The sequence below is a fragment of the Rhinoraja longicauda genome, chromosome 2 (genome assembly GCF_053455715.1).
Source record: "Rhinoraja longicauda isolate Sanriku21f chromosome 2, sRhiLon1.1, whole genome shotgun sequence".
NCBI lineage: Eukaryota > Metazoa > Chordata > Chondrichthyes > Rajiformes > Arhynchobatidae > Rhinoraja > Rhinoraja longicauda.
In genome coordinates this window covers 110,226,538-110,251,334 of record NC_135954.1, presented here as the reverse complement: position 1 = coordinate 110,251,334, position 24,797 = coordinate 110,226,538, and the positions used below count along the sequence as shown (strand labels likewise).

Genomic DNA, 24,797 nt, shown 5'->3' with positions numbered 1-24,797 from the left:
AGTGTCGTGCGTACAACCAGCTGCAGGAACTCACTATGGCCATCTTAACTGCAGTTTGCATCCGGCCCAAGGCAGACGTGAAGCTTACACTGAAATATACATCAGCACCAATAGCTTGGAAATAAAGTACCCCAATGCCTTGTTCAGGGACTTCAGCCACAAACGTATCTACCAAATCACTATCAACCCATCTTCTGTCCCAGACGTCCAAAGGCCTTTGATCGCTGCTCTACAACCAAGACACCTCCTGCTCTACTCCCACCCACATTTTAGAAGATCCTACAAGACTACGTTGAATCCGTGGAATAGCCCACATTCAAGGACTCTGCGGTTAATCTAAACTAGCGTGTCACAGACTTCATCACTAAGTGCGTACAGCACAGTGCTCCCCAGCTGGAACAATGGATAAACCACTCCAGAGTTGTCCAAATCTGAGGCAGGTAAGTGAGCCTGATCTCAACCTGTACAAGAAATATGGGCACGACATTTGCAAAGGCACCAGGACGTCAAGAGACAATTCCAGACTAAGCTGGAGTCGCAGACTAACCACTCAGTAACAAGGCTTGCACTCTATTACGGGCTACAAAGTGAAGTCCAGCAGACGCAAGCAACAATGCATCCCTCCTGAAAAGCTCAATGCCATTTATGCCATCTTTGAACAGAACGTACAGAGAACTTGGCACATGGTGTCAAGACAACATCTTCTACCTCAATGTCAGCAAATGGAAGGAGCCAGTCATTGACTCCCAGACTGTATCAATGGAGATGGTTGAGAGCTTCATGTGCTTAAGTGTAAATATCACCAATTTGTCCTAGTCAAACCACATTGACACAGAGTAAGAAAGCACAACAACATTTCTAGTTCCTCAGAGGAGAAAGGAAATTCAGCAAATATCAATTGATTCTTACCAATTTGTACAGATGCACCATAAAAAGCATCCTATCGATTGGGATGGGAATTGCACTGCCGAAAACCGCGAGAAATTGCTAACATTTGACAATGCAGCACAGTTAATCAAGTAAAACAGCTTGCAGATTACTAAACGCTCTCTCACAAGCTAAGGGTGCAATATCTCAATCTATCACATTGCAGCCCTTGCACTTTAAAAAAAGCCCTGCACTTTGCATGTAGCTGTAACACTATACTCTGCACTCTGGTATTTTTCTCTTTGCAGTACCTGTTGGACTTGTGTATGGTGGAGGAACTGCAGATGCTGATTGGCACCGAAGATAGATTACAAAATGCTGGAGTAACTCAGGCAGCATCTCTGGAGAGAAGCAATGGGTGACGTTTTAGGCCAAGACCTTTCTTCAGACCGTGTTCTCCTGTAAATAATAATTTTACCAGGTAGCACCCAACTGTGGTTTGGAAGTGGCGGCGCTGCGCAGCAGCTGCGGCTCGCCTGCAGTCCGTTTGTCTTTTGTGTTTTTTGTTGGCTTTTTTGTCTTAATTGTAGTGTTTGGATGGGATTGTAGTGTTTTTTGTGGTTGTGTGCTATGTGTGGGGGGGGATCTATTAAAAATTGTCTCTTCTGTACGGAGACGTGACCTTTGTTTTGGGTCATGTCTCCGTTCCTGCTGCGGCCTACCATCGGCCAAACACCTGGAGCTGGCGGACTCCAGCTGGGACCACCTGGGGCTCTGGTTTGCAGAGCCCACGGACTGGATTTGCATCTGCGGAGCTGGCTGCCTTCAGGAGGCTGTGGTAGCGCTGCGAGTGCGGCTGCGACTCTCCTTCGGAGGCTCCGGAGGCTTTGGCCGCAAGCCGCGGGGACGTCGGAAGCCCGAAGGTCCCTGGGTGGGGGCCGACCTCGGGAGCTCCGGCAACGTCATCGTCCACCCCGAATCGCGGGGCTTGGGTCGGCCCGCTGCAGACCTTTCACCGTCCGGCGTTGCCTGGAATAGGCCGCTGGATTTTCTCCACCCGGCGGGGGCTTCAATGTCGGGAGCCCCGACGTGGCAACTTCAACAGCCTGACCGCGGGAGAAGACGGCAGGGAAGAGAAAGACATTCTGGCCTTCCACCACAGTGAGGAGGTGACTAGAGGAGACTCACTGTGATGGATGTTTCTTTTGTTTTATGTTGGTTTTGTGATTGTGTGTTATTACTTTATTTTTATTGTTGGACTGTGGGTAACGGGATTTCGTCCAAAAACATGTTTTTGGATGACAATAAAGGCTATTCTGATTCTGAACTAGATTTTTCACTGTATCTCGATGCACATGACAATAAAAACACAATAAACTAATATCAAATACTTTTCCCTTCACTTAGGTTAGCCTAACTTCCTTCCACCCTTTTCGTTTGGGGATTCTATTCCATCCTCCTAGTTCCTCCAACTCTGCTGCATCTCTTCTGGTGGCACAGATTAAACACAAAACGGTGCATCTAATGTGCCCTCTCTTTGCCTCAAATGCCAGCTGTCGTTCCCTCTCTACCGCTAACAGGTCACCCAACCACGGCTAAACTATTTCTCACACTTCTCTTTTTATTGCTTTTCCACCACCCACAGCAAGGACCACCCCGTCCTTATCTTCCACCACAGAAGACTCCATATTCAACAGATTAATCGCAGCAATTTCTGAAAGCTTCAGCATAATGTCATGAGCAGACTCACCTTCCCCGGGCCAAGCTCAATGCTCTGGTCCACTCTTCCATCTTGCCAATCGATACTCCCAATTTCATGGTATACAGTCACGGGAGTTTCAACACTTTCCTTTAACAATTATCAACTAAAGGGCCAAATGCTCCTTTCAGAAGTACTGGCAATTTAACTCCAATACCTCTGTATAGAAGGAATGGGTGACGCTTCTGGTCGAGACACTTCTTCAGACTGAAGGGTCTCGACCCCAAATGTCACCATTCCTATCCAGAGCTGCTGCTGTCCCGCCGAATTGCTGAGTTACTCCAGCATTTCGTGTCTATCTTCGGTGTAAACCAGTATCTGTAGTTCCTTCCTACATAATCCTACGCCTCCAAAGACGTACAGGTATGTAGGTTAATTGGCTGGGTAAATGTAAAAAAATTGTCCCTAGTGGGTGTAGGATAGTGTTAATGTACGGGGATCACTGGGCGGCACGGACTTGGAGGGCCGAAAAGGCCTGTTTCCGGCTGTATATATATGATATGATAATTCCAATACCTTATATGTTGCAATCTACACTCATGATATGGTCCCCACTACATTATGGAAGGGTACCCAGAAATGCTTTACACTGCGGACAGCCATTCACACAAACCCTATTACCTCCTCACCCCCCTCCACCCATCCCTTGACTTACCCACACCTCCCAAGCACATGGCCTCTACAGTCAAGGATAAGAGTAATAAGTATGAAAATATGGAAACAAGGAACTGCATGTGCTAGTTTCCAAAAGACAAGTATTGGACTAACTAAGGTAATATCTCTGGAGAACATAAATAGGAGACGTTTCCAGTCGGGACCCTACTTCAGCATGAAAATATGATCACCTGCAGGTTTCCCTCACCGATGGTCGGTATTGAGATGGTCCGAAAAGTTTCAGTCATTTTAAGGCACCATGAAGTAGAACATTTGACGGGAAAACATTTACTATCCTTCATCATTGCCAAATCTAAATCAAGAAAGTTCCCGTCCAAAATTACCCCCAGCACACCAGCCTGTGCAGTAGGGGGTCGTGCATTTATGCAGAGATGAGGTTATCGCTCTTCTGAAGGTTGAGTGTATTTAAAACTTTCTGCTTCAAAGGGTTGTGGAAGCAGAGGCTGAATATGTTTTAAAAACGTCAAAGGTAGATGGGATTCTCGATAAACAAAGCAGTGATGGAGGGCTGTTTTTGTGAATGGAAGCCTAAGACCAGTGTGTTCTACAGGGCTTGGTGCTGGGACTTTTGCTCACATTAACAATTCTTATTTAGTCAAATCAACATGAAGCACAGAAACATTCCCTTTAATCCAGCAAATAGGCACCAACCATGCACCCCTCTGCCTCAATACGTTCTATTAAGAACATAGAGCACGGGATAGTGCGGGGATCACTGGGCAGCGCGGACTCGGTGGGCCGAAGGGCCTGTTTCCGCGCTGTATCTCTAAATCTAAAATCTAAGCAGAACAGTACAGCACGGGAACATGCCATTTGGTCCACATTGTCTGCGTCAAACATGATGCCAAGTTAAACTAATGTGATCTACGTCCCTCCATTCCCTGCATGAAGAACCTATCTAAACGCTCCTCATATGTTTTAGGTTGGGTTTGTTTTCCTTGGAGCAGAGGGAGGGGGGGGGGGGGGGGGGGTGAGGAGAGACTTGACAGAAGTATACAAAATTATGAGGGGCATAAACACAGTCAGAAAATTTCCCCATAAACAGAGCTGCTTAAAACTAGAAGATATTAGTTTAAGGTAAGGGGCAGGAACTTTTTTACCACATTTAGAGAGGCTGGCATTAGAGGGGATAGTAGAAGCAGAGGCTTTCACAACAATAATATAACTAGCTGAGCACTTGAAACGCCAAGACATCTGACGGCCAAGTGCTAGTAAATGTGATTTGTATCGATGGTCGGTATTGAGATGGTCCGAAAAATTTCAGTGATTTTAGGGCACCATGAAGTCAACAATTTTAGATAACCAGCCTTTCCTGTTTGCTTCAGAACAGGTCCGGTCTGCTGCAAGGTCAAATTTGTAACTGTAACTCAGTTTTTAATCTCTGCACAGATCTGCTGGGTATTTCCAACATTTCCTTTTGTTATGTTCTGCACCTCTCAGTTGCACCATGTCTTTTTGTTTTTTCCTCTCGAGCTACCCTCATTCATGTATTAACTAGATGGCATCAGAAATAGCCATCGGGATAACCTTGGGCTTGGCCTCCATCCCTTAGTTGTTCTTGCCACCTCTTCCATCTCCCTGCAACTTAAAATATATTTGTCTTCTCATTTTTGCATCTCCTAAAACATCTCCTTTTTTTCCCCTTTCGTTCCATAAATTCAAAATGACTACAGTTGCGGAAAGTCTGAATTAAATACAGAAGACCCGCATGTATGTTTGTTTTTTATTTCTCTGCGCAATGCTGCCTGATGTGCTTTGTACTTTCAGTACTTGGCTTTTATTTAGGATTTCCAGAATATAAAGCTGTTTTCTGTGAGAGTACCTTCAACAAAAGTACTGTGGTTCAAGGCAGCACCTTCTGAAAAGGATTAACAGCAGACAAACCATTGACACCCAGATCCCCAAATAGCAAAACCTCTCCCAAATATCTGCCATATGTAACACTGTAAATTTCCCCGGTGAGGGACAAATAAAGGAATATATTATTATTATTATTATGAGAGGTATAGATAGGGTAGACGGTTAGATCCTGTTTCTCCAGGGTAAAAAATGGCATACAAGAGGGCATAGCTCAAAAATGAGAGGGGCAAAGTTTAAAGATGATGTGCAAGGCAGGTGTTTTATTTTAAACACAGAGTGGTGGCTTCCTTTAATGCACTGCCAGGGGTGGTGGTGGAGGCAGATATGATAGTGGCATTTAAGAGACTTTTAGAGAGGCACATGGATAAGCAGAGAATGGAGGGATATGGATCATGTAGAGGCAGAAGGGATTAGTTTAACTTGGCATCATGTTTGACAGAGTCAAGGGTCTGTTCCTGTACTATGCTCTTTAAGAATCTGGATTGAAGACAATAGACTGCAGAAGCTGGAACAGGAACAAAAAACAAGAACTGCGGAAGAATATGACAGGTGAAGAAGCAGCATTTGTAGAGGCAAAAAGGTGTAAGTCCATACTACTTCAGGTCAACACCTTGTTTCAGGACTGAAGAATCTAGATTACTACACTGAAAAAACAATGCAACTTGTTCGATTTTCACAGTACAGAATAACAAGTGTGCTATCTTGGTCAGTGAGACCTGTATCAAATTAACAGCAGTAATTTTATAGCACTGCAGTGCTGACATTTTACTACGAAGCTAACAGATACACATGCCGGAGAGCTTTGATGGTTTTGGCATTCTGCCAGCAACTTCCATCACCAGACTACAGGTCACGAGATTTTTGCTGCTGTCATTCACAATCTAAAGCTTGTAACCTAGAACGCCCAGTGCATTCCAAGCACTCTGTAAATAGACACTACCAAAAATTACACTTGGCCAGTAGCCAAAATAACACTCAGCATGCACGGTCAAAGCCAGCAGCAGTGAAAGTCACGACAGACCCTATACTAATGATCTTCCTATTAGTAAGTGGGCCTCAAATAAAACATGTGTCATCAGATGCTGTGGTTCATCTTACAGAAGGCTAGTTTCCCTTGTGAACCGGCTTGCTGGGCACAGTGCCAAGTTCTGGGAATTGTTTAATTAGAGTCATACAGCACAGAAACAGGCCTTTCAGCCGACTAAGATGCCCCATCTGAGCTAGCCCTATTTGCCTCCACTTAAGCTAGCCCATAAGCCTCTAAACCTTTCCTATCCATGAACCTGTCTAAATGTCTTTTAAATGTTATTGTACCTGCCTCAACTATTTCCTCTGGCAGCTCGTTCCATTTACCCACCACCTTATGGGTGCAAACGTTGCCCTCAGGTTCCTGGTGAATCTTTCCCCTCTCATCTTAAACCTGTCCTCCCCTACCTGGGAAAAGATGCTGTGCACTTAAATTAGCAATTTCCCTCCAGATTTTATACACCTAGGCATATATGATATTTTAATTACCACATCATCACATCTAGGAATATGGACAGGGGAGAGCCGGTGGATGTAGTATACCTTGACTTTCAGAAAGCCTTCGACAAGGTCCCACATAGGAGATTAGTGGGCAAAATTAAAGCACATGGTATTGGGGGTAGGGTACTGACATGGATAGAAAATTGGTTGGTAGACAGAAAGCAAAGAGTGGGGATAAATGGGTCCCTTTCAGAATGGCAGGCAGTGACCAGTGGGGTACCGCAAGGCTCGGTGCTGGGACCGCAGCTATTTACAATATACATTAATGACTTGGATGAAGGGATTAAAAGTAACATTAGCAAATTTGCAGATGACACAAAGCTGGGTGACAGTGTGAACTGCGAGGACGATGCTATGAGGTTGCAGGGTGACTTGGACAGGTGTGTGAGTGGGCAGATGCAGTTTAATGTGGATAAGTGTGAGGTTATCCACTTTAGTGGTAAAAATAGGAAGGCAGATTATTATCTGAATAGTGTCAAGTTAGGAAAAGGGGGCATACAACGAGATCTGGGTGTCCTAGTGCATCAGTCACTGAAAGGAAGCATGCGGGTACAGCAGGCAGTGAAGAAAGCCAATGGAATGTTGGCCTTCATAACAAGAGGAGTTGAGTATAGGAGCAAGGAGGTCTTTCTGCAGTTGTACAGGGCCCTAGTGAGACCGCACCTGGAGTACTGTGTTGTTTTGGTCTCCAAATTTGAGGAAGGATATTCTTGCTATTGAGGGCGTGCAGCGTAGGTTCACTAGGTTAATTCCCGGAATGGCGAGACTGTCGTATGTTGAAAGACTGGAGCGACTAGGCTTGTATACATTGGAACTTAGAAGGATGAGAGTGGATCTTATTGAAACATACAAGATTATTAAGGGGCTGGACACGTTAGAGGCAGGAAACATGTTCCCAATGTTGGGGGAGTCCAGAACCAGGGGTCAGTTTAAGAATAAGGGGTGGGCCATTTAGAACGGAGATGATGAAAAACATTTTCAGTCAGAGAGTTGTAAATTTGTGGAATCCTTTGCCACAGAAGGCAGTGGAGGCCAATTCTCTGAATGCATTCATGAGAGAGCTAGATAGAGCTCTTAAGGATAGCGGAGTCAGGGGGTATGGGGAGAAGGCAGGAACAGGGTACTGATTGAGAATGATCAGCCATGATCACATTGAATGGTGGTGCTTGCTCGAAGGGCCGAATGGCTATTGTCTATTATCTTAAAAAGCAAATTTCAGCTGTTTTTTCTATCTGCAAAGACCACAACCGATTCATGTCAAAAATAACTTTCAACATAAAAATTCTGTTAAGAGCAATAGCAAAGGGATTCCACAGAGATGTGTGTCTCTTTCTCTCTCACACACACTCCAATTAGAAGAGTTTCAGTATATATTGCCTCCCCAAGGGACACAGCTGCCAAACCGGACACCACAAGGACACCATATCTACAGTCACCCTCCCACTTGAAATCTGAGCACATTTCCCAAGCCAGATTAAATGCGCTCAACTAAAATTACTCTCCAGAGAATTTAGACCAAGAAATAAATACCCAACAGTGACCATGTATAAATGAAAGGCTTCCACGTTTGACGCTCCATGCAGAGTCGCTCAACAATTGGGAGGAGGCTCATGATGAGGGCAAGATACAGGAGGGAAGTGAGAAAATAACTTTGTTCATTGCAACCCAGCTGAGAAACATTCAGATGTAAACATAGGACTTCTCTCTGCTACAATGGCAAAAACCCTGTTATCACCACTGTTATATCAATGCAATGAGATGATTTTCTGTTGAACGGAAGGAACTGAAAATGTCACAATTGATCTCAGATTTAGTTTGGTGATACAGCATGGAAACAGGCCCTTCAGCCCACGCTGACCACTGATCACCCATTTTACTATTTCTAGGTTATCCCATTTTTGAATCCTACACACTAAAGGCAATTTACAGAAGCCAATTAACCTACAAACCTGCACGTCTTTGGAATGTGGGAGGAAACCAGAGCATCTGAGAAAACCCACGCGGTCACAAGGAGAACGTGCAAACTGCAGGCACACATCACCCATTGTCAGAATCGCACCTGGATCTCTGGTGCTGTGAGGCAGCAGCTCTACTGCAGCGTCACTGTGTCGCCAATACAGGTAATAACAGTTTTCGTGATGCTACTGGATAGGCATCGACTGGTCAGGACACCACCCAACAGTTCACCTGATTTTCTTGAAATTAACATTTTGGGATTTTGTGCATCAACTTTAAAAACCAGACATGGCCGCAGTATCATTACCGATGCAGGGATACAAAGTGAAAAATCGACCATTTCATTGCCTCGACAGATGCTGCTTGAGCTGCTGAGTTCCTCCTGCAGCTTGTTTCCTGCTCCAGATTCCAGCATTTGCAGTCTCGTTTCTCGATGGTGTCAGTACGCATACCTCAGCCAAAGGACAGCATAACCTTTGTCCTGGGGCGGCACAGCGGGAGAGTTGCTGCCTTATAGCGCCTCCAGCACCAGAGACCCAGGTTCGATCCCGACTGCGGGTGCTGTCTGTACAGAGTTTGCACGTTCTCCCCATGACCGTATGGGTTTTCTCCAAGATCTTCGGTTTCCTCCCACACTCCAAAGATGTACAGGTTTGTAGGTTAATTGCCTTGGTATAAATGTTTTTTAAATTGTCCCATGTGTGTAAGGTAGTGTTAATGTGCAGGGGATCGCTGGTCGGCGCAGACTCAGTCAGCCGAAGAGCATGTTTCAGCACTGTGTCGGTATCTCGAAACTAAACCCTCCCACTATGCTCCGTGCCGTCAGCCTGGATTTTGCAGTCAGCTTTTCAATGAGAATTGAACTAATCCTTTATTCCCGAGATGACAATTCTTTAATCCCGAGATGTGGATATTTTTTGTTACGGGTGAAATAACAGTTTAAAATGGTGTGCAATAAAGGAGGTGAATTACAATTCTGATATGATGCACAAGAGGGTAACATTCTGGTAGAGCTGCTGCCTCACAGCGCTAGAGACCTGGGCTTGATCCCTACCTCGGGTGCTGTCTGTGTGGAATTTGTATGTACTCCTCGTGACCGCGTGGGTTTTCTCCTGGCGCTCCGGTTTCCTCCCACACCCCAAAGGTGTGCGGGTTTGTTGGTTAATTGGCCTCTGTAAATTTCCCTTGATGAGTGGATGAAAAAGTGGGATAATATAGAACGAGTGCGAACAGATGATCAATGGTCGGTGTGGACTCGGCCTGTTTCCATGCTGTATCGTTCAATCAATTCAATTTGATAAATGTAATGCCTCCTCCTACACCAATGCTTAAAACACAGGGAATATGAAAAGGACATAACCCCACCCATAACTTAACCAATATTATTTTGTTTTAAATATATTCAAAGGATGTAGCATCACAATCAATCACTCATTCCTAATTGAGCACAATATGATGGTAGCTAGTTAACTTCTAAAACTGTTGCAAGTGGTGAAAGTATTCCCAGATTACGCAGCTGATGCAACACAGTGCTTGATTGATAATTTAAGACAACCACAGGACAGCACGGTGGGTTTACTCCAAGATCTTTGGTTTCCTCCCACACTCCAAAGACTTACAGGTTTGTAGGTTAATTGGCTTGAGATAAATGTAAATTATCCCTAGTATGTGTAGGATAGTGTTGGTACACAGAGATCGCTGGTCGGTGTGGACTCAGTGGGCCAAAGGGCCTGTTTGCACATTGTATCTCTAAACTAAACACAGAGCTGAGTTCAAAGACACAAAATGCTAGAGAAACTCAGTGGGACAGGCAACATCTCTGGAGAGAAGCAGTGGGTGACGTTTCAGGTCGAGACCCTTCTTCCGACTGATGTCAGGGGAGGGGGCGGGACAGAGATAGAATGTAGTCGAAGACAGGAAGACTAGTGGGAGAACTGGGAAGGGGGAGGGGATGGAGAGAGGGAAAGCAAGGGCTATTTGAAGTTAGCAAAGTCAATGTTCTTACCGCTGGGGTGTAAGCTACCCATGCGAAATATGAGGTGCTGTTCCACCAATTTGCGCTGGGCCTCACTCTGTCAATGGAGGTGGCCCAGGACAGAAAGGTCAGATTGGAAATGGGAGGAGGAGTTAAAGTTCTGAGCAACCGGGAGATCAGGTTGGTTAAGGCGGACTGAGATGAGGTGTTCAGCGAAACGATCACCGAGCCTGTGCTTGGTCGCACCGATATACAGGAGTTGACACCTGGAACAGTGGATACAGTAGATGAGGTTGGAGGAGATGCAAGTGAGCCTCTTCCTCATCTGAAAAGACTGTCAGGGTCTTTGGATGGAGTCGAGGGGGGACGTAAAGGGGCAGGTGTTGCAACTCCTGTGGTTGCAGGGGAAAATACCTGGGGAGGGGGTGGTTTGGGTAGGAAGGGATGAGTTGACCAGAGAGTTGTGGAGGGAACAGTCTCTGCGGAAAGCAGAAAGGGATAGAGATGGGAAGATGTGGCCAGTAGTGGGATCCCGTTGGAGGTGGTGAAAATGTTGGAGGATAATATGCTGTATGCGACGGCTGATGGAATGGAAGGTGGGGACAAGGGGGACTCTGTCCTTGTTACGAATGGGAGGAGAGGGAGCAAGAGCGGAGCTGCGGGATATCGAGACCCTAGTGAGAGCCTCATCTACAATGAAAGAGGGGAACCCTCGTTCCCTAAATGTCACCTATTCCTTTTCTCCAGAGATGCTGCCAGATCCACTGAGTTGCTCCAGCATTTTGTATCTACTGGAAGAACTAGCTGGTGGAGCGGCATCTGTGGATGGGGAGGAATGGCTGAAGTTTTGCACGGAAACCCTGATCAGGACTGAGAGGTTGATTCTATGGAGACTCTCTCCAAGCACCAACAATGTTCACCTATCTGAAATTCTGGCAGGATGTAGCTGCCAGATCAGATGGGAAGATTGTGGGTTGCACTCTCTTTACACAAACAGGCGAATATTCAGACTGCAATATCAGCACTCGAGTTGTGCAACACTCGGGGCACAAGGCCTCGGCTCAAGAACAGCAGTATTCAGCTAAGTGCCTATTATTCACGCCAGGGCCTCGACAACATAAACTAGTTCTTCAATACAACACAGCGGGCTCTCGTCTGCGGCTCATGGCTTCCAGCTGAGACCTTGGGGTGAAAAAATAAGAATGTTGGCCAATATCCAGTTGTACCATCCCAACGACACCTTGGTGACCTAGGAGAATCTGGTCTCTAATTTCTCTAACAATCACAATTCTCAAAATAATATTCAGAAATGAAACAATACTGTGGAATGTCAAACTTTATTTATTAAACATTACAGACTTGAAGGCTGAAACATCCCTCGACACTAAATGTCCCTGGACAGTAAGTGCATTTTAACATTCACTACAAAAAAAAACAATGCACTTCAAACACAATTTTATTTCCAGCCATGACTGAACTTTGCCTCCTAACAAATGCTTATGCTTAAAAAGCAGCATTAAATATTTATGGAACCCAGCAAAATATTTTGGTCTCTTTCAGACACGAGGGATGAAACCAGTACAGTTACGCAGCAAGACCATCTGCCGTGTAATACTATGCAAAGAGCACGTTAACTGCAGCCAACCATGTTATCAAGTAGAAGACTGTTGCCTTGGTTACTACAGATTGCACAGCACCAAAGGAAAAAATGTGTAGGAAGGAACTGCAGATGCTGGTTTAAACCGAAGATAGACATAGAACCGGAGGGGCAGATGCAGACATAAAAAGCAGAATCAATAAGGCTAGGGTGGTGTTTAACATGCTCAGGAAGATCTGGAGCTCAAAATACATCTCAATCAACACCAAAATACGCATCTTTAATTCAAATGTGAAGCAGGTAATGCTGTATGGATCAAAGACATGGAAAAAAACAAAACACACAACAAACAGGCTGCAAACATTCATTAACACCTGCCTCAGGAGAATACTAAACATCCGGATGAGAGACAAAGTAAGCAATGTGGACCTGTGGAAAAGAACAAGCCAGGATCCCATTGACTTACAAATTGACTTACAAAGGAGAAAATTGAGTTGGATTGGACACACCCTCAGAAAACCTGCCACAAACATCACCCGGCAAGCTCTGAAATGGAACCCACAAGGAAAAAGGAAAAGAGGTCGTGCCAGGAACAGCTGGAGAAGAGGAGTCCAGGCAGAAATGGCTGGGAGTGGGCTCAACTGGGGAGATCTCGAAAGAACTGCCAACAACCGAGTGGGGTGGAGGACATTTGTCAATGGCCTATGCTCCCTAGAGGAACAAAGGGCTTAAGAAGAAGAAGACACAGAATGTTTGAGTAACTTAGCGGGACAGGCAGCGTCTCTGGATAGAAGAATTGGGTGACTGAAGGGTCTCAACCCAAAACGTCATCCATTCCTTCTATCCAGAGATGCTGTCTGTCCCGCTGAGTTACTCCAGCAGTTTGTGTCTACCCCAGGGAAAAAGGTCAGTTAACAAATTCACGCTGCTACCCAGCCTGGTCTTTACTCTGGAAGACCCCAGGAGCTGGATCAAGCAAGATGTCCAGACCTATTACAGTGGATATTTATGCTGCAGTTCACTGATACCAATGCAAATAGAATATCTATAGATATAATGCTGACTTATCACTGCCTTATCCCTGCACTGTAACCATGCGCAACCCAACGCTGTTCACCAATCTGAAACCTGTCAACCTCCTCTGAATTGAAAGGTTATTAAAAATATATCTTTGGGGCACCGACTCAGATATTGATTGCTGACATTAATTTGAAAGGTCAGGGGTCAGTATCAAATCAATAGGCAAGTTACTGCAATCAGTCTGAGCCACCCTGTTCTGGAGAAGGAATAATACTGAAAGGAAGAGTGCATACGATAGACACAAAGTGCTGGAGTAACTCAGCGGGCCAGAGATTACTGTGTTATTCCAGCACAGTGTGTTAATCTGGTGTAAACCAGCTTCTGCCGTTCCGTGTTTCTACTTTCTTCTTCTATAAGTGTGCATGTATTCAATTCATGCAAGATGGATTTATTTAATAAAAGGAACATGGAGATAATGTTCAGTCCGATGTTTGAGGTGGAGAACGAAGCAATGGGATGAGTTTTGTATTATTTTATTGATCATTCTCACAAATCTATTGGGGTTTTTTTTAAGTGTAACCAAGAGGATTGATGAGGGCAGGACGCTGGACATTGCCTACATGGACTTCAGCAAGGCCTTTGACACCATCCTGCGTAGGCGACTGCTCTGGAAGATTAGATCGCATGGGATCTACGGAGAGCTAGCTAATTGAATGCAGAATTGGCTTTGTGGAAGAAAGCAGAGGTGATGATGGAAGGGTGTTGTTTGAACTGGAGGCCAATGACTAGTGGTGTGCTACAGGGATCTGTGCTGTGTCCATTGTTGTTTGTCATTTATTTAAATAATCTGGATGAGAATGTGCAAACCATGGTTAGTAAAATTGCAGATGATACTAAAATAGATGTCGTAGACAGCGAAGGTGTTGAAAAATACAGTGGGATCTTAATCAGGTGAGCAATGGCATATGGTGTTTATTTCAGATAAGTGAGAGCTGGTGTATTTTGGGAAGTCAAACCCAGGTAGGACCTTCACTGTGAACAGTAGTGTCCGGAGGAGTGTTGTGGAACAGGGGGACCTGGCAATGTCTGAATGTATCACAGGTAAACAGGATGGAGAAGGCAGGCTTGACCTTAAGCTAAAATGAGTGCAGAGGATTGAGGAAGTTGCCAGGTCTTGAGAGCACGAGCTACACGGAGAGGATGAGCAGGATGGGACTTCATTCCTTGGAGTGCAAGAGCGTGATCTTGTAGATGTGTATTGAACCACGAGGGAACTAGATAGGGTGAATATCCTCACTATCCTCACTATCCTTGAACAGCTTATCAAATCATTGTAAGGCTTGAAAGAAGAGTGGCCAATTAGGAAGGACCAGAATGCAAGCAGCCTTCCCATCTCAAGCCTAACTGTAAGACTGAAAGGCCTCATATGCAGATCTACCCAATGTACAAACCTCGTACAGACAGCACCCGTAGTCAGGATCAAACCAGCGTTTCTGGTGTTGTAAGGCAGCATCTCTACCGCGGTGCCACTGTGCTGCCCATTCTTAAGATGAAGTACTGTTTTTCATCACATTCAATTCTCTAACCATGACCACACTGTAATATACTTCGCTGACTGTACATCACCAGGAACCCAGCAGCTGTGAATGGCAATATGTAAATGCAAGCCTCTGATCTTTCCTGAAGGCAATAGAACAACCAAAAAAAGATACCTGCAGTGGACAGTCAGTTCTCAGTGGAGCCAGGGCTGGGTGGGCAGGAGAAGGAAAAGGAACATCTCTTATCCACACGAGAGCTCCCTACATAAAACGCTGGACAAAGGGAACCAAGATCAGAGCACAAAGAGCTCTGGACCTAACATTTAGTGCAACCAGTGAATAAAATTTCAATTATTATTTAATTTGAAAAAACAGAGAAGTGAATGAACAGCTTTAAGGATGGTAGTTGAAAGATAATAATTTCCTCCCATAATCACAAAGACTTGCAGATTTGTAGGTTAATTGGCCTCTGCAAAATGCCCCAAGTATGTGGGGAGTTGATGAGAAAGAACGAATGTGAGTGGTGGAATCCATAAATTATTCACAAAATCAAAAAATTAAAATAGGGTTAATCCATGAGTAAACGGATGGTATTGATGGGCACTTACTTGGTGGAGTAAAGAAACCGTTTTGGCACTGACTGAATTATTTGCTCACAATCTATTTTTTTTCGCTTTAATGCAGGTATTTTAATGAATTGTCCACAACTAATATTGCTCCACAACTTCTTTGCTTTGAGGAAGACAACCCAGCTTCTTCAGTTTGAACCCTGTAGCTGAGATCATTCTTTCAAGAGCAGTTATGACTCCCCAATTTCTCTTGGTAAGATTTTTTTATTTATTTTTTATTTAAAAAAATAAATCGGACACCGCGAATAGTTTGTGACCATGTGGATATGCCAGGAATGAAGGGATAGGGAAGACAGACACAAAATGCTGGAGTAACTCAGCAGGACAGGCAGATCGCTGGAATGAAGGAATGGGTGACGTTTTGGGTTGAGACCCTTTTTCTTGACCCGAAACTTCACCCATTCTTTCTCTCCAGAGATGCTGCCTGTCCCGCTGAGTTACTCCAGCTTTGTGTCTTTCTTCGGTTTAAACCAGCATCTGCAGTTCCTTCCTACACATGAAGGGATAGGGGTTATGTGGAGGTTGATATGTGATGGTCTCGCCATCATGTTCAGCACAGACACTGTGGGCCAAAGAGCCTGTTCTTGTGCTATACTGTTTTTTGTTCTATGAAATGCAAATGTAGTTCTACCTGTTAGTACACACTAGTCTGACAGACTCTATGCTCTCCTTCAGAGGTTAATTTCAGAGCTCAACAATAACCTTTCATCACTTGCAAAAAAAAGCTAATTCAATTGCACTTTAAAAGGATTAGTTCCAATATGATTTTTATAAAATATTAACACATTTTACTCCAAACTAAAGAACATTTAAAAAGACACAAACTGGAGTAATTTAGCGGGTCAGGCAACATCTCTGGAGAACATGGACAGGTAACATTTCGGGGTCGGGAGCTTTCGGATCTGGACCCCTTCTGGCAAACTAGCATCTGCAGTTCCTCACATCTACACTCAAGAACACGAACAATGGCTCAATAGTGGCAATCTCCCAATTCTAACATTACTATACAGATGCTCTTCAACGTACAATGCTTTGACTTACGATATTTCAATTTTATGAAGGTGCAAACGCTGGGCAACGGCAGCGAGCTTCCGGTCACGTGATCGGGTGTATTTAAATGCATTTTTGACTTCCGATATTTTCAGTTTACGATGGGTTTATCGGAACATAACCCCATCGTAAGTTGAGGAGCAACTGTACTATTCACCAAATACAGGCACATCAGCATGCAGTCTGATTGGCCATTTTCTCTTGGCCAATAATTCCTCAAGATAATTAACCAAAGCCTGACATTATTTCTACACTCTCCCTCATAATGCGAGCTAATCAGGATAAAACTGGTATTGGTTTATTATAGTCACGTGCACCGAGATACAGTGAATATTTTGTTTGCATGCCATGAAATGTAAAATGCTCCAGTTAGACTTCAAATTTACACTGGTGCTATACAATTTCAAAGTGCAAAGAAAGAGTATAAATGCTTGGCCTTTAAGAAATTGCTCCAAAGATGATAACCAATTAATTTGAATTACCTTACAAGTGCCAGGCACATAAATTCTAATAAAAAACAGTAAAAGCAGACGGCGCCACTTCACAGTGACAGAGTCGGTGGGCATGCTACATTGGGAGGGACTGAATACTTTATAGTCTGTACAGATGATCCAAACAACCTCCTTTGCTTGTATTTATCATTTTGCCAGTTACCCCATCCCACCAGGATCTACAGATTTTCTCAGCACCCTATGATAGAAGCACTGACCAAAGTTTTGTCTATTAACTGCTATTCAATAATCCTTGCTGGAAAATGCAAGTTTTTTTGGGTGGAAATATTTGGCTTTAACTACAATGCCATCTACATCCAAAAAGACCATCAAATGCGGAGACTCTTTCAGTGCCAAGCCCATGACACATTTTCCCAGTCTAGTCCAGGCCTACAGAGGCCCCTGAAGTGTCTGCACTTGATCGGTTGAATAATAATTGGGCCAGGCTCAACACTGAGGTTACTGCGGTTCTCCCTGGCGCAAGACAGAAAGAGACAGTAGCAAAAATTGTAGGAAACACCACAGACTCATAAGGACAATATAGGAAAGAACTCCCACAATCTTGCGAGAACAAAACATAGAAACTCTCTTAAAAGGCTGGGCTTTGTTCTCCAACCTGACAAAAGTCTTAAAATTAAGGTTTGATCAGCTGCACAGATAGAACAAGAGGCCATACGTGGAGACAAGCGAGTGGAGATGCTGGAATTTGAAGCAACAAACAATGTGCCAGGGGAACTCAGCGAGTGAAGCAGCATCGGTTGGGGAGAGGGGAAAGCAGTTGCCAGTGTTTCAGATTGAAACTGAATCAGGACCGATGTAGGCTTTCAACCCAAAATGGCAACGATTCCTCCCCACGGATCTGCTCGACCTGCTGAGTTCCCCTAGTAGATTGGTGGACAATCAAAACATGTAGGATTATTTAAAGTGTGAGAATTCCTACATCATAGGAATGGTTGAAACAGAAATTATTGATGTACTTAAGAACAGGCTGGACACATACATGAGAAGCCGAAGTGAGGAGTAAAGTGCAGCCTGTGTGGAGGAGACTCAAAAAGCATAAATACCAGCATGGACCAGTTAGAAGACCCATCTCCTGCTGTAAATCTGATGAAAATATAGATCGACTTTAAATGAAACCAACATATACAATCCAAAGAACTAAATGCAAGTCTGTTCTGCAATTCAATAACGTCACTTCAGATCTGAAGATAGATACAAAATGCTGGAGTAACTCAGTGGGAGGGGCAGCATCTCTGGATAGAAGAAATGGGTAATGTTTTGGGTTGAGACCTGAAGAAGAGTCTCGACCCGAAACACTACCCATTCCTTCTCTGCAGAGATGCTGCTTGTCCCGCTGAGTGACTCCAGCCTTTTGTGTCTACCTTCGGTGTAAACCAGCATCTGAAGTTCCTTCCTACGCACTTCAGATCTGATCTTGGCCGTTGCTCCATTTTCCTTCCCTCATAACCCTCAACTCCACTGTAGACCTATAATCATAGCCTTGAAAACCTTCATGACTTAGTCTCCACAGTTCTCTGGGATAGAAATTCCATAGAATCACAAGCCCCAGAAAAATAATCTCCTGGCAACCCCTAACTCTGAGGCTACAAAGCCAAATTTGGGATTGGTCCACAAGGGAAACTTGCCTGTCAAGCCCCTTCAAGACCACACATTCAATAGATCAGTCATTTTTCCAAACTCCAACGAGCAAAGACCGAACCTGTCCAAATGTTTCTCAAAAGACAACCCTTCATCTCACAGACCAATCTCGTGAACCGTCTCCAAAGCAAGTGCATCCATCCTTGAACGACAACCATACACCAAATGCCATATCTTACAAACGACCCTTACACCTGTAGCTGTGCTTCAACTTTCATACTCCAATCACTCTTCAATACCTATCAACATTCCATCTGCCATCCCAATTATTTGTTCTACGGGAGCACCAGTGGCACAGCAGTAGAGTTGCTGCCTTACAGCGCCAGAGACCCCGGTTCCATCGTGACCGAGGGTGCTTGTCTGTACGGAGATCTTCAGTTTCCTCACACACTCCAAAGACGTACAGGCTTGCAGGTTAATTGGCTTGGTATAATTGTAAATTGTCCATATCGTATGCAGGATAGAGCTAATCTGCGGGGATCGCTGGTCGGTGTGGACTCAGTGGGCCGAAGGGCCTGTTTTTCGCACTATCTCTTAACTAAACTAAACACCTTTGTTTCGGGTAAGCTGACCCGCTGATCCCTGTGCGCCAAACCATTTTGAAATATCAAACAAGAGACTGCAGATGTTGCAATCTGCAGCAAAAACACAAAGTGCTGCAGGATTATCAGCAGGTCAGCAGCATCTGTGAAGGGAATGGACAGGCAATATGTTGGGGTTGAGATCTTGCATCTGATTACATTCTGTAATCTCTCTCCGCTTAAATATTCTGCTTCTGTTCTTTCTATCCCAGTGGAACACCACACATCATACTACATTACAGTACAAGAAAATAACTGCAGATGCTGGTACAAATCGATTTATTCACAAAATGCTGGAGTAACTCAGCAGGTCAGGCAGCATCTCGGGAGAGAATGAATGGGTGACGTTTGGGTCTCGACCCGAAACGTCACCCATTCCTTCTCTCCCGAGATGCTGCCTGACCTGCTGAGTTACTCCAGCATTTTGTGAATAATACTACATTACAGTACACCCGCCAAATTTCCTGCCCACTCACTTAACCTATGTCCTCACGCAGCCTCTGTATCCTCCTCACAGCTCGTTGCCTCGCCCATCTTTCTATTATTCATACAAGATAGTTGGTCTCTTTATCAAGGTTATTTATTCAAAATTATAAATAGTTGAGGCTGCGGCACACACACTTCTGAATGTTTCACCATTTCCCACCTGAACATACGGTTCAGTACGCGAGAGCTATTGTTATATTACAATGAACGAGCCTGCTCTGCCAGCTAGAACTGTGTCACCTCCGACAGCAGAAAACCCCTCCCAAGAGATTGCATCCCTTTCCACTGTTGACGGTGGAAAACGGCCGTTTGCTGAAAACAAAAGACTGGCTCTCAAGTCGGCCTGGAACAAGCTAGTTCGAGCACACACCACTTCTGGGCTGTCTTACCCATCCTCTCTCACTGCAGTGCAAGGCCCACATACGGCAGTGGTCATAGGGCTTGACATTTACATCCACTTGGTGCTCTGAATAAGGACATGCATTACAAGCACAAATGACAGTCACGAGGAAAATTCTAGAGGCTTTAGTGCATGGAACATGGCTGAAGGTAACAAGAATAGTACAGAAAGGTTAAAAAGGAACACGATTTACTCTGACAAGAACCCACAATCAGTGCTCAGTCAGTATATCAAATAACACAAAGGACATGCATCAAAAAATAAATATCCTTCCAATGTTCAGAATTACTCTTCTTATAATCCACCCACTACATTTTTGAGGAAGGTAGCAAACAAATCAAGCTCACAACCATTTCAGACCAGCATTACCAATACAATATGCTGCTCTCCACTTGAAATGGAGGGTCACACTAGTATTAGATGCTGCAAGATTTTAAATCATGAGACATTTAAAATATTTGAATGTGTACAAAGTGTGAATGATAATGGAGCAAAGGGTCTACAGCGATGGCTGTGGGAAAGTGAAATTGCACTTGGCAGGCATGCTCACTCTACCTGCACTCAGTGGCCCAGAGGTCCAGCAATGCGTCGGTCCGACAGTGCAGGGTAACCATTGAGACAGGAATTCAGATTGCATGAAATGCAATTTTCTGTATTGCCGTCTCATATCAAAAACTATTGTAACTGCACTTGTCAATTCCAGCAACTGCACTAAATGCTTGGCTGATCAAACATGAATTATCACCCTTGAAAGTTTGGGGCAGTGCAGTTACTATAGTGTGGCGTTTTGTTGTGTTATTTTAAGGCATTTCACACCTGCACACAAAATGTCAAACTCTTGCCAATATCAAAAATGAAAGAACACCACTGACCGAGCTTTACAGTAATGCAAAATAAACAAACATGGAATGTACAAGATTTTTATAATGAGTACCGAGTTTCAAATTCTTCTACAATAAGAGGAGTTGAAAGACAAGCGCAATGGGTAGGTAGTGGTCAGTGTCATAGAAGATCCCTCACCGCATAGCATCTTACAATTATGGCAGCCAAGTGCCAAGAAATGCCTTGTCCTAATCTCCAGTTCTAACATTATTGTTACTACTGCTCAGCAGATAGAATATAATTTCATAAACAGGCTCATGCAAACTTTAGAAAGCAATCAATCCACCAGGTTTTGCAGGATCCTATATAGATTGTTTCACCTCAATCTCTGAAATGCCTTGTATAATTGCAGAACAGTATCCATGTTTACAGTGGGCTACTGAGATTGGTTTCTAATACAGTAATGGCTCCTTTCCTTTTCCCCTCCAGATCTGGATGACTGGACAGCCCTGGCACCAATTCCACAATTAGTTTAACCTTTTAAATACTGGGATTGTCAGCTCCCTTATATAGATAGTTACTGCAAATCGTAAGGACAGAATTTATTTCACAAAAAAAAGTAGCCAGTTCAAATTGGTAAACTGATTTTTTTAATTATCCACGCAATTTCATTTTTTTAAACTGAAGAACCCTGAGAACAATGATTGTAACCTTGTTGAGATGGAACTTTGTTGCAACAGCATCATGGCAGATACTGATACGGGTTAATAATACGGCATCGAATTAACTGCTTGGAATGTCTGATGAGGTCCTGCTAGTCTGCTCTGGAAATGCTGCAGATAGGAACCAAGCTATTCACCACTGGTTCATCCTCGGCAAAGAAACAAGAGCTCCTGCAATTTATATTTCCCCCATTTTAATTTAGTGGTCGGGGGTGGGGAGGGGATGTTTGAGATTAGAAGATCAAAAATTAGTGGCACTCGAAATTAATTTCAAACACATAAAATTCAAATGTTTTGTGCTTGTGACACCATCTTCAGAGGATCACCAGAAGCCACCCCACAAATTAGCCTAACACAGAGTTGCTGTTCAGAGACAAGCAGAGAAACTGAATCCGTGCTTAATGTAGGATTATGCAGACGTCACATTACAATGACTGCACTCTAACCCCAACATGTTTTATTTATACAGACTGATCTCCTAGCACAGAGAGAAAAAGCGAGAGACATATTGAATATTTGAGGACTGCTGGTGAGAGACAGAACACAAGATTAAAAATGACAGGTGAGGTTTTAAACCTGGAGGTATCCGTTTTTGACTGAAACATCTTTCAGTCATTTCACCTCCAAAGAGATGATTAAATAAAACTTGCATCCATCACTTTAAAGGATCAAGCCCACAAATTCGACCATTACTACGCTAGGATCTGGTCAAAGTGTCATGAGCATCAGTAATCTGCACGTAAAACATGATGCCACACCTTGCGTGCCAAGAAACAGACTGCAAGAAAAATTAAACCGTCAACCTCACTGCATTGCGTGTCGAGAATACGAGAGACATGATTAGGCTTTTTCTGACATTTCCTGCACTCCAATGCATTTACACAATACACATTCTGTCTCATTGGTTAAAAAAAAAAACAGTTACAAGGACTGAAAATCACTGTCAATACGGCACATTTGAGATAAATGTTAATTAACATCCCTGCCTTCCCCACCCTCTGTATCCGCAAACAATACTATTCACCAGGATTCAAATACTGTACCAACACTGCATCTACATAATTATACATCTTCAAACACATTCATTTTTACGCACAGTCGATTTGTTGTGTGACTACATTTTAGTATGTGATTACTGCAATCACATTTATAAAACATAATATCACAATTGAGACAGTTTCTCACATACTGATCTTTTATAGTGCTCTGTGAAGTGTTGCATTCCCATGATGACAATATTTTATATCTAATATGTATTAAATCACACACACGAAGAAGGTTGGGTACCTGCTGAGCGCACCGCAGACAGACGGCACTGCTTGTCCTTGTACATGGTCATGGGTGTAGCGGGATTAGGGTGGTGCATGGAGAGGAGGTGTGAGTGTGGCTGGGGCGCCGGCTCGGGGGGGGGGGGGGAGAGAGACGGGGAGACAGTGTACCTGATAGACGGAAGCCTTGGGCAGGTCCAGACACACGGTGCAACACAGTACCGAGTACAGCCTCTCCTCCAGCTTGTTCTCGCCCGTTGCCTTGGCGCCGCCCGCCGCCGAGCCCGAGCCCGAACCCGCCGCCGAGCCGGACGCCGAGCCCGGCTCGGGCTCCAGCCGGGCCCGTTTCTTCGAGCTCGGCCCTTCCTCCAGCTCCGGCCCGTTCGACTCTTGCAATGAGTTGGACGCGCCGACGTGATGGAGGGAGTCGGAGGGCCCTGAGGCCGCTGCCGCCGCCATCATCATAGCCCCGCCGGTCTCCGAGGACGCCGCGGGTGCCGGTTCCCTCTCCTCCACCGCCGACATTCTCCCACCCGCTTTCCCTCCCGAATCTGTTTTATTTTTTTAACCGGGTTCGCGCCGCTTTGATTGAACAATGTGTTTTCTGAGGTAAGTTGTCCGCCGTCTGTTCTCCCCACCGCTGGCGAGCTGTCGAGCGAAGGAAGCTCAGCCTCAGCCTCGGGCCGCCATCTTTGTTTTTCCGCTTCTCCTCGCCGCCTCCTTCTGTGACGCAACCGCACGGGCCCCGCCAATCGCGCCCCGCCTTGCTCCGCTCCGCCAATCGCAGCCCGCCGTCTTGCCCCAAGGGAGGGGAGAGGCCGGGAAGAACCCACACCCGCCGCTGCTGCCCCCTCATTGGCTACGTCTCTCCCACAGCTGTGATTGGCGAGGAGGGCGGGGCTTGGCGCGGATGACGTCACTGATACCCTTACCCCTTGCTCCCAAGATGATTTCATTCATTAATAATTGCTGCTTTTACCAATATTTCTCTTCTCCTTGAAAAAAAAGGGATTGTTGTGAGGCAAATGAAAATTCCAATTTACTTAAACTGTATTTAAGTAACTTATTTCTGTAATACACATCTTCAAAGCGTATGGAAATGATCGCTGATTCTGCAGGCCTCGCCCGCCCGAGAGTCCCGCACATGCACGCACTTCATTCTCCCCCCCTATTTATATGTTGAGACGGTCAGGAGGTTTAGTATGTCTTGATGACCGTCGCAGCACTGGAGCGTCCGGACCATTTAGAAGGATGAGAGGAGATCTTATCGAAACGTATAAGATTATTAAGGGGTTGGACACGTTAGAGGCAGGAAACATGTTCCCAATGTTGGGGGAGTCCAGAACAAGGGGTAGGCCATTTAGAACTGAGATGAGGAAAAACAGAAGGCAGTGGAGGCCAATTCTCTGAATGCATTCAAGAGAGAGCTAGATAGAGCTCTTAAGGATAGTGGAGTCAGGGGTTATGGGGAGAAGGCAGGAATGGGGTACTGATTGAGAATGATCAGCCATGATCACATTGAATGGCGGTGCTGGCTCGAAGGGCCGAATGGCCTCCTCCTGCACCTATTGTCTATTGTCTATAACACCTTTGACCACAAGTCCATCGGGTAGTAGTCAGCACGGAACGTCCTGCAGGCACTGCAGGCGAATGACTCCATGGATCCTGTGACGTGATTCCCAGAGCAGACTGCCCAGCTTGTCTGGCAAAATACCTCATCACCAGAACTCACCAACAAGCACCAAGACCTGGCTTGGCTGGCGGTGAGGGGAGCCCTCCCAGTCAGATCCTTCCTGCACCGCCGGAACCTCACTACCAGCACACGCAGCCCTCGGGACGGCTGCTATGGAGAGGAGACGGTTGCCCACCTCTTCACAGAGTGTGGATTTGCCAAGAGAGTCTGGAGAGGTTTGCA

At 44.9% G+C, this 24,797-nt stretch overlaps 1 protein-coding gene across 2 annotated transcripts in view; it reads right to left on the bottom strand.

Moving 5' to 3' along the window:
- The window catches only part of zftraf1 (zinc finger TRAF-type containing 1), a 116,935-nt gene extending 93,305 nt beyond the window's left edge, over positions 1–23,630 (bottom strand). For both annotated transcript variants that reach the window (XM_078425736.1, XM_078425746.1), the window contains exon 1: positions 23,054–23,630. In XM_078425736.1, the coding sequence (XP_078281862.1) occupies positions 23,054–23,407 (354 nt within the window). In that variant the 5' untranslated portion in view covers positions 23,408–23,630. The remainder of the gene's footprint in view (positions 1–23,053) is intronic.
- Positions 23,631–24,797: the final 1,167 nt, after the last annotated feature.